At 50.0% G+C, this 9,894-nt stretch overlaps 1 protein-coding gene and 1 pseudogene across 1 annotated transcript; one reads left to right on the top strand and one right to left on the bottom strand.

Annotated features, from left to right (window-relative positions):
- Nucleotides 1-3,029: 3,029 nt before the first annotated feature.
- On the top strand, nt 3,030-6,325 carry LOC103650864 (uncharacterized; annotated as a pseudogene).
- A 941-nt stretch (nt 6,326-7,266) lies between these two features.
- Nucleotides 7,267-8,586, bottom strand: LOC100193554 (uncharacterized). The gene has a single exon (NM_001138665.1). The coding sequence runs from the start codon at nt 8,343-8,345 to the stop codon at nt 7,410-7,412; it is 936 nt and encodes a 311-aa protein (NP_001132137.1). The 5' UTR covers nt 8,346-8,586; the 3' UTR covers nt 7,267-7,409.
- Between the last annotated feature and the right edge of the window lie 1,308 nt (nt 8,587-9,894).

Raw genomic sequence — 9,894 nt, 5'->3', positions numbered from 1 at the left:
ATCAGGGGTTCGAAGGCTGGCCCCCGAAGGGTTCACAGCCACCTCAGACACAGAGCGAGGGATGACCATGGGTACGTTCGATACATAACCAAGGCTCGGGCTGCGCTCCCGAGGTACCCTAGGACATTTCCGAGACCAGCGGGAACGATCTTGTAACGGAATCCCATCAAAGGGAGGTATCGAGCCCTCGGACCCCGTCGACAGGGGACCGGGTCCGGCAGATCACCCGCAGGTACTTTTGGGCGCGCCTCTGGGCCTCTAGCCGACCCCTAGCGAATGGGGCATGGACGTTCGCTCGGATTACCCGCCTGCAGCTCACCGGAGACACCATGTTCGGCGCCCACCGAGGGCAACATGGCGCTTTCCCCCCCTCCTCCTTGCGGAAAGGCGACGCAGGGGCGTATGTAAAAAAGTTGAGTTTGTCCCTGATCGCCCTCTCGCCCTGTGCAGAGGCTCGGGGGCTGCTCTCGCAAACCTGGCTTCGGCCAAACCGTTGACAGCGTCAACATACCAGCCCGAGAACTTGGGACCCGACCGTACACCCGGGCTACGGCCAGCTCGCATGAGGGAACGACCAGACCAGCCGAAGCATTACGCGAGGCATTAAGACCTCGGAGGAGTCAAACCACTCCTCCGAGGCCTCGGGGGCTACACCCGGCGGGTGCGCTCGCGCGCACCCACCGGAACAAAACGCAACCGAGAAAGGCTGGTCCCCTTGCAAAAAAGTGCGACGAAAGCCTCCAAGCGAGTGCTAACACTCCCTTCGAGGCTCGGGGGCTACTGTCGAGGACCATAATTAGGGGTACCCTCAAGGCTCCTAATTCTCAGCTGGTAAACCCCATCAGCATAAAGCTGCAAAGGCCTGATGGGTGCGATTAAGTCAGGGATCGGTCCATTCAAGGGACTCGATCATGCCTCGCCCGAGCCTAGCCTCGGACAAGGGCAGCCGACCCCGGAAGATCTCCGCCTCGCCCGAGGCCTCCCTCCAGCGGCGAACATATTTCCGGCTCGCCCGAGGCCCTGTCTTCGCCAAGAAGCAACCCTGACCAAATCGCCGCGCCGACCGACCAAATCGTAGGAGCATTTAATGCAAAGGTGGCCTGACACCTTTATCCTGACGCGCGCCTTTCAGCCGACAGAGCCGAAGTGACCGCCGTCACTTCGCCGCTCCACTGACCGGTCTGACAGAAAGACAGCGCCGCCTGCGCCGCTCCGACTGCGGTGCCACTTGACAGAGTGAGGCTAACAGGCAGTCAGGCCCGGCCGCAGGCACCATAGGAAGCTCCGCTCCGCCCGACCCAGGGCTCGGACTCGGGCTAAGCCCCGGAAGACGGCGAACTCCGCTCCGCCCGACCCAGGGCTCGGACTTGGGCTCAGCCCCAGAAGACGACGAATTCCGCTCCGCCCGACCCAGGGCTCGGACTCGGGCTAAGCCCCGGAAGACAGCGAATTCCGCTCCGCCCGACCCAGGGCTCGGACTCGGGCTAAGCCTCGGAAGACGACGAACTCCGCTCCGCCCGACCCAGGGCTCGGACTTGGGCTCAGCCCCAGAAGACGACGAATTCTGCTCCGCCCGACCCAGGGCTCGGACTTGGGCTCAACCCCAGAAGACGACGAATTCCGCTCCGCCCGACCCAGGGCTCGGACTTGGGCTCAGCCCCAGAAGACGACGAACTCCGCTTCGCCCGACCCCAGGACTCGAACTCCGCCCTGGCCTCAGCCAACGGCCTCCGTCTCGCCCGACCTAGGGGCTCGGACTCGACCTCGGCCACGGAAGACAGACTCGACCTCGACCTCGGAGGAGCCTCCACATCGCCCAACCTAGGGCGCGGGCCGGCCACGTCAACGGGAGGCGCCATCATTACCCTACTCCAAGCTGACTCAGGCTACGGGGAACAAGACCGGCGTCCCATCTGGCTCGCTCCGCCAGATAGGCAATGATGGCGCCCCACACGCTCCCTGACGACGGTGGCTCTCGGCCCCCTTACGGAAGCAAGAGGACGTCAGCAAGGACTCGACAGCCCCGACAGCTGTCCTTCCGCCAGGCTCCAGCGCTCCTCCGACGGCCACGACATCACACCAACTGGGTGTCAAAACCTCTCCGGCTGCCACAACGGCATGTACTTAGGGCGCTAGCTCTCCTTCGCTAGACATGTAGCACTCTGCTACACCCCCTATTGTACACCTGGATCCTCTCCTTACGCCTATAAAAGGAAGGACCAGGGCCCTCTTACAGAGGGTTGGCGGCGCGGGGACGAGGACGAGACAGGCGCTCGCGTGAGGCCGCTCGCTCCCTCTCCCGTGTGGACGCTTGTAACCCCCTACTGCAAGCGCACCCGACCTGGGCGCGGGACGAACACGAAGGCCGCGGGATTTCCACCTCTCTCACGCCCATCTCCGGCCACCTCACTTCCCCCCTTCGCGCTCGGTCTCGCGCCGACCCATCTAGGCTGGGGCACGCGGCGACATTTCACTCGTCGGCTTAGGGACCCCCCGGTCTCGAAACGCCGACAAAAGGATATTCGGATATTCAGATATGGATACTGATTTTTCGTACCCATTTTAAAAATATCCACGGATATCAAATGCTACATGTATCCGTATCTACGGGTACAGGCTCGTACCCAAAATCGTGCCCAACGGGTTTTTTATCTGCGGATACGCGGATAAATCACATCCATTGCCATCCCTAGGTATTATGCATAGATCGGATTCGCAAAGACTACATGTTCCCAAAGGCTTTCTAAAATGAAGCTGACCTTTAACAGGCTTCGCCTTTGTTTGCCAACAAAGTTTTTGAAATACTACAATATACTTTAGTCATGATAATACCATAGTTAAAAATATTACAATTTTAGAAACCGAGATTCAGACTTAAGTTTAGAATATCTTAAAACAACAACAATATTTGCAGTAGTTCAGTTTTGAAAACAGAGATTTTAGCTAGAGTATCAAACACTATAAAATATTGTTTGCATTATTTTCCAAAACCGTGAAAAACCTTCACTCCTAAACACTCCCTTCGCTGTATTGAACGACTGATTTTTAACAGGCCGAAAAAACTAACAAATAGCCCAACAGGCATCAGCAATTTGTTTGTGGGCCCAACTGCAATTTCACCCTCGCTCTGCAAGTTTTGCTGCCCATGGCGCCCGCCTCGAACTGCGGTGTCATCCTCCCCGCTAAACTGATCTTCCTCATACGTGCTTGCAGGCACTGGCAACCTGGCGATATCGGCAACGAGATCATGCAACGCGCGTCCATCACCTCGTCCCCTATGCGCCCCGACCCCTTCGCCTCCTCCGCCCCCTCCTCCTCATCCCCTCCCTACCTCCAAACCCTCGCCGCAAGTGCCGCTTCCGCGACGCCCCTACTCCCGATTCTCCTCATGGTCGCGCCACCTCCATCTCGCCCATCTCTGCCGTTCACTCTCGCCACCGCTGCCACACCTCCGCGTCCTCCGCCCCCGCTTTCGCCGCCGATGGATCCAGCGACGGTGTCGCCCGCCTTAGCTCCTTCCTTCGCCGCCAGCGCGCCGTGGTCGCCGTCCTAGCAGCAGGGGACCGTACCGCGTCGAGGCCCACCAAGCTCGTGCTCTCTGACGCCTCCAAAAGTAAAAGTTTCTCCTGAGCTTGTAGCCCCATATTTGAAATTTGAACTGAATCTGAGCTGTGTCGTCGTTTATTGGAACTTTGTTTTGAACTTGGGCAGGCGTGAGCTCGATTGTGGCGGCAATATGCTACGCGTGGATGCTACCAAGCAAGGGGGATGGCCAGGCTGCAGTGCCGGTGGTGAACATGCGCCGGAGCAGGATGGCTTGGTGCAGGCAGGCGGCTTGGCTCCTGTATCACGTTGGGGTCGATGCATCGGCGCTGCTCTTCACCGATGAGGTACACCATGTGAAGTTAATGAGAATACACTGTGCCTCTTCAAGACGTGAATGGTGATGGACACCGTACGGTATGGAGTTAGTTTCGGACAGATTAGACAACTGTCTTGGTCCTAGAGTTATTGAGCGTTTATTTGAGGCAGAGGCAACAGGGATGGGGTATATACAGCAACACATTTCAGTAGGGTCATGTGGGTGTCCTCAATTTTGATTGGCACCATGTGGTTGTCGTCCTTAGTGACCATGACACCAACAGGTTTTCAGAATTTCACATTTGCGTTTTTAGCACAATACACTGATAGAAAGGGAAGACGGATCCATGCCACGAGTGGGGGACAACATAAGGCAATGTATGCATAAGAATATAAGATATCATGAAGAGTTAAAGAAGAGCAACGTGCACCATCACCAGCCACTAACTATATGTGCTTGTTTCCTTCCAACTGCTTTTCAGAATTTTGCATTTGTTTATGGCATGCAAAATGCTCCATTCCCCAGTTTGTAAGGAACAATCAAGCTATATACATGTCACATGGAACCAAAATGTATATATGATTCTGATTTTGAGAATCATAATCAGGTTGACATGGATGGGCTAATAATGGACCAGCGAGTTAGCTTGCTTGTGGTGGGGCAAGATGTTTTGAAATCAAAAGCTGAGGTAATAATGTGTACTTATTGACTTATTGTACTTATCAAGTGCTTCATAGGTTAATGTATATGACATCAGCATTTACTTCATAAGCATGCTTGATTTTGTCTCCTAGGTGGCTTCAGTTTGTACAACCCTGACTCATACCTATTGCGAGGATGCGTATAGCTTGCTTCAGAACTTGGACATAAAGAAACTTCTGGTAAGTGTATTTTCTACATGCAGTATCTTGTGTAAATTATGGGCATCTCCTGATTATATTTTTTCCTGAGGAACTCTCTTGATTATACTTAATGTGGTTCCCCATTAGCTCGCAGGTTTCCTGTTAGATACGAGCAACCTTTCCTAGAAGTGCTCAGATAGAGATTCAGATGCAGTGCCATTGCTTTTGTTTGGTACCTCTGAGCATACGAGACATGATTTGTTTCAACAATGTAATATACGAATCTTACTTAGGCATTGATCTCTAACTATATAATCAAGAAGTTGAAAATTCATACATTAATGGCCGTTATTAACTTCTACCTTTCATTTTGTCCAGTGATGCTTGTTCACAATGATCACTCCTTTGTGGAGTACCTGAAAAACACCTACAGATATTCAACCACAGATGGTGAGTCCCATCCATTATGTATTCACGTGATAAAATAACTGACTTTTATTTTATTAATTTACTGTACTTTCATCTTGAAGACAGATTTAAGATTTATGTCCATTATTTTAAAATTGAACTAACATTCAGATGTTATAACTGACGTCTCAGCATGTGATTATGATTAATAGCAACTCCACCTGCCATCTTGTACAACCTTAGTGACTATAGAACATCTCATTATATTTCTTAGAAGTGCCTAGCTGATCATTTCTGTTAAACCATTATTGTCGTACATGATTTTGTCCCTTTTCTTTATACTAGATAATGAGGACAGGCCTCGAGAGAAAAAACAATCAAGCTCAGCCTCAGGGTCATCCCAAGATGCTAAAAAATCAAATTCAAGTAAGCTTTTTAGTGCCTCCACTGGACCATTATGATTTGATAATCACATTACTTGTATAGAGCTGAACAATTAATTAATTAAGAATACAACAATTTACTAGGTTAGCCTTTGAATCCAGAAATTTGTTTTCATTAAGTCTTTTTATTGTTTTTCACAAACTCGCACTTTTAACTTTTACTATAAACTCTGGGCACCGTTTAAACTGTTCTATACATAGCATCTATCTGCTGCTAATTAAGAACTTTGTTAAGCTGATCTTATGACAGTGCAATTTCGTACGTGATATATCTCCTCTGATTCGGTTATGGCTGTTTCCATTACAGCTAACCAAAGGACAACACGTGGAAGTGGTGGAAGAGCATCAGATGAAGCTTCTCGTGGGAAAAATAAGTTCTTCTTGACGAAATGGTTTGGTTTTGGTTCAAAATAGTCTTTTTTCTCATTTCTATTAGTTTTATTAACAATTTAAATAATATGTCATGGATTTAAGAAGCATCATTATTTTAAGGAACAATTGGATCTATACCATTAAAAGATCCAAACTTTAGATATATACCATGGACCCCACATGTCATTGACTCATGTGGACCCACATGTAAGTGAGATAGTAATGGTATGGATCAAAGTGGTGATCTTTTAATGGTATGGATCCAAATTTCCCTTATTTTAAGGAAGTACCATGTGAAAAAAAACTTCTATAGATTCTGTTCATGTGAAAACCCGTTTGTGTTTGTAACTGTGTAAACTGGGCATTTGGTCAGATAATTTTACTTTTCCATGTTTACATGTGCTGGCCTATGTTATTGCAGCATTTCTATGTCCAAAGGTGGAAACTCTGGGAAAATCTAAAAGGCTTTCGATGAGAGCTACTAGCAGCATAACACAGATGCATATGGTTTCTTTGTTATAGATTCTGTGTCCCTAAACTGAAATCGTATCGACATGGAGAAAAAACAATTAGAATTAATAATCAGCATCCGGAAACAATTCTTTTTACTCTACTTGAATTGCCCATAAAACAGCAGTTTTTTCCCTGAACCCTATATCTATATGGTATCACTGGTGAAAATGCACATTGAGCGCCCCCCCCCCCCCCCCCCCCCAAACTATGTCAGTTTGTACAGCCAAACCTCAGTGCCTTATTGGGCTCCCTCCCAACTATTTCGATTCTAACTTGTTCAGATAAGCTTTTTATTCGAAGTTCTCTTCAATCTGATTCTGTTCGATCCTGATCCACGTTCACTAAAAGTACCGAATAAACACCTTCAGACTGATATATCTGTGAGATTTATATTGATTTGAGTGGATGAAGATGAGTAGATATGATGTGCAAATTGACTACCATTTCTTTCTGCGATTGTTTCTTTCATCTGTTAATAACATGCAGAGAAAATAAACTGATGAGGCGTTCTGAAATCTTATACTGGAATTCTGCGGGGTCCTCGTTCTTGAACGGAGCAAAATTAAAGGAATTAGGAGGAACATTTTTTTAAGAACTCAATAGTACTCCATGAGATGGGGGGAAGGGACCGGATCTTAGCTGGACTTTCCCAGGATAGATCAGCATGAATGCATGATTGGGAAAGGCATGGCACTGCGAATCCTGCCTGTCATGTTTCTGTATCAGGACCCGCCTGTTCCTAATCCCCAGGACTATCCTGTGCCCCTCCAGTCCGATCCTCCATGTGCACAACACACTCCCATAGTCCCATGGGAAGGAAGGAAAGGGAAAGGGAAAACGGCCCCAATCATTCATTTCGCATACACTTCCATCGCCCAATAATCCATCAGTTACATGATACGTATGAATTATTGGTTCATAACATATATGGTGAGGTGTCCAGTATAATGCAGGAACAGGAATCCTAGCTCACTCAAGCTTCCATGCGTACAGAAACAGGCAGAAATCAGAGTACTCATTGGTGGCGGACGGCAGCGGCTCGGGCTTGAAGATGAACAGCGCGTTCCTCACCCCCGTGCCAAAGATCCAGTCGTGCGCGTCCCAGTACACCTGCACCTTGAGCTGGTTGATGGAGATGCACTCGTTGCCCCTGAACTTCCACTGCAGGTGCCTGACGAGGACGTTGACGTAGCCGTCGATCTTGATGACCATGTCGACGTCGACGCCGCCGCCGCCGAGGTTGCTGCTGCTGCACTCGATGCTGATGTCGTGCAGCTTGCCCCTGTCGTGGAACCTGGCCTTGGTGAGGAACCGCTTCTTGCTAAAGACGTGCTCCTTCTTGCACACCAGTGCGGCGTCCCGCAGCGACGGCCGGGACCCGGTGCGCCGGAACGCCTCCTTCTTGAGGTTGCCGAGGAGGAGGACCACCTCCTCGTCCGACACCACGGCGACGTAGTAGTCGGACAGCGGCTCGGGCTCGTCGGAGTACCTCGCGCTCCTGAGGTCCCAGACCACGTCCACGGCCCTGCCGTCGACGTGGAACTGCTTGGCGCCGTACTTGCGCCAAAAGTGCCACGGCTGCATCTCCACCTTGCAGGCGGTGCTGCAGCCCTTGTTGGAGGACGAGGCCGCGCCACCGTCGGCGTCGCCCCACTCCCTGCCGCCGCCGCTCTTGTCCTTGCCGCCGCCCGCCGACCCTTCGATCGACACGGTCAGCCCGTGGGTGAGCAGGTTCCTGCACCACGTCACCGTCACCAGGCGGTCGTGGCCGGCGATTCCCGCGCGGTAGACCAGCGTCGCCGCGCTCTGCCCGGACCTGGTGGTGGCCGCAGCGGACGCCGGGACGTCCGGAAGCTTCTCGCCCGCCGAGAAACACGAAGGGACCGAGAACAAGTCCTGCATCATGTCGATGTGTTGTGGCTGGCTTTTGGTGGAACACAATGCAATCCTAGCTATCTAGTGTATCTATCTGGTCGATCGATCGACCAAGGGTATATATGATGCACCGGACCGGACCCTGAGAGTGAGATCGACACGACAGGCCGGGTGACTGAAGGAGGAAGAAGAAGATGGCTTTAGGGAGGGATAGGGACGACATGTAATAGGCCATGCAAAGTTATGGAGGTGGGCGAGAGGATGAGGCGAGGCGACCATGGGTTAGCAAACCGAGCTGGAAAGTGGGGAGGCCAAGTAAGTGAGCTGAGCTGTACAGCCCTCGTGGGTCGGAGGGAACAAACAGCCCTCGTCAGCCTCATGGGCGGGGTGTTGTTGGTGTTAAAAAACCGTAGGAACCTTCTCCGCTTGCGTCGCGTCGCGTCGAATAAATGCCCCATCTTTCGGGGACCAACCTTGTTTCCTTGCAGGCTGCAGCTGCCACGGTCCTTGCATAGACCGGTAACACTTAGTACAGGTTAAATTAGAGTCGATACTGATACAAACGTTACTATTACTACTGATTAAGGCCCTGTTTAGAACCTCTAAAATTAATAGTTACCTACTAAAAAAATTAGTCGTTGAGTTCTAAACATCCCCACCTAATATCGTATTTAATTATTAGCTATCTCAACAATTAATTCATTAGCTGACCTAACATATTTAGGGGGTGTTTGGTTAGATGGACTAAAGATTAGTCTCTAGTTTTTAGTCTCATTTAGTCCTTTTTTTTACCAAGCACTAGGACTAAAATATGAACTAAAATGATTTAGTCTCTAGTCTTTCATCTAGGTGCTAAAAGAGACTAAAGGCCCATAATTATCCTGTTGCCCAAACCTATCCCTAGCCTCTCTCGCACAGTTGCACGCAGTCTTCTAGTGTTCCAAGGGCATTTGAGTCTTTGGACAGCTACTATTATGACTTTAGAATATGTTTAGTCACTACAACCAAACAGATAGGGACTAAAGTTTAGTCCTAGGACTAATTGAAACCAAGCAGGGTCTTAATAATTTATTACTTAGCTAACTATTAGCTCTAGGGTTCTAAACAGTACTAAGCCGACTGATATTAATATTTTATTACGACTTATTTCCCTGACGTCACAAACAGATAGAAGGTCCGTTCACAGTGATTTTTAGATAAGGTGCTATCACTTTTTAAGACATTTGTAAGGAAAATGGACCCCGGGCCTTTTGGCTAATTGAGTTTTGGTGTTTGATGAACAACACAATCCGTGAACTAATAAGGTTTCTAGTGTTTGTGTTTGTAGTTCACAGGATGCGAAGAGGATTGGACCAAGGCAATGAGGATGCAACACCTCAAATGAAGACATAAAAAGATGCATAGAAGTCCAAGACTCAAGAACAAAAGAAGCCCATAGAAATCAGCAAAGAAACCTGAGAAGAGGGCTGTCAGCCAGCGCCTGGTGGCGCACCGGACAGTGCACAGTACCTGTCCGGTGTGCACCGGACTGTCCGGTGGGACAACCGGACGGTCTGCGCAGAGAGGCCGCAGGTAGGCG

This window comes from Zea mays, chromosome 3, assembly GCF_902167145.1.
Source record: "Zea mays cultivar B73 chromosome 3, Zm-B73-REFERENCE-NAM-5.0, whole genome shotgun sequence".
In the NCBI taxonomy this organism is placed as follows: domain Eukaryota; kingdom Viridiplantae; phylum Streptophyta; class Magnoliopsida; order Poales; family Poaceae; genus Zea; species Zea mays.
Note: the sequence above shows the minus strand (reverse complement) of the source record. Positions and strands in the feature narration are given on the sequence as shown.

Excerpts from the sequence above, each read along its gene's own strand:
- LOC100193554 (NM_001138665.1), bottom strand. The coding sequence starts at position 8,345 with ATGATGCAGGACTTGTTCTCGGTCCCTTCGTGTTTCTCGGCGGGCGAG.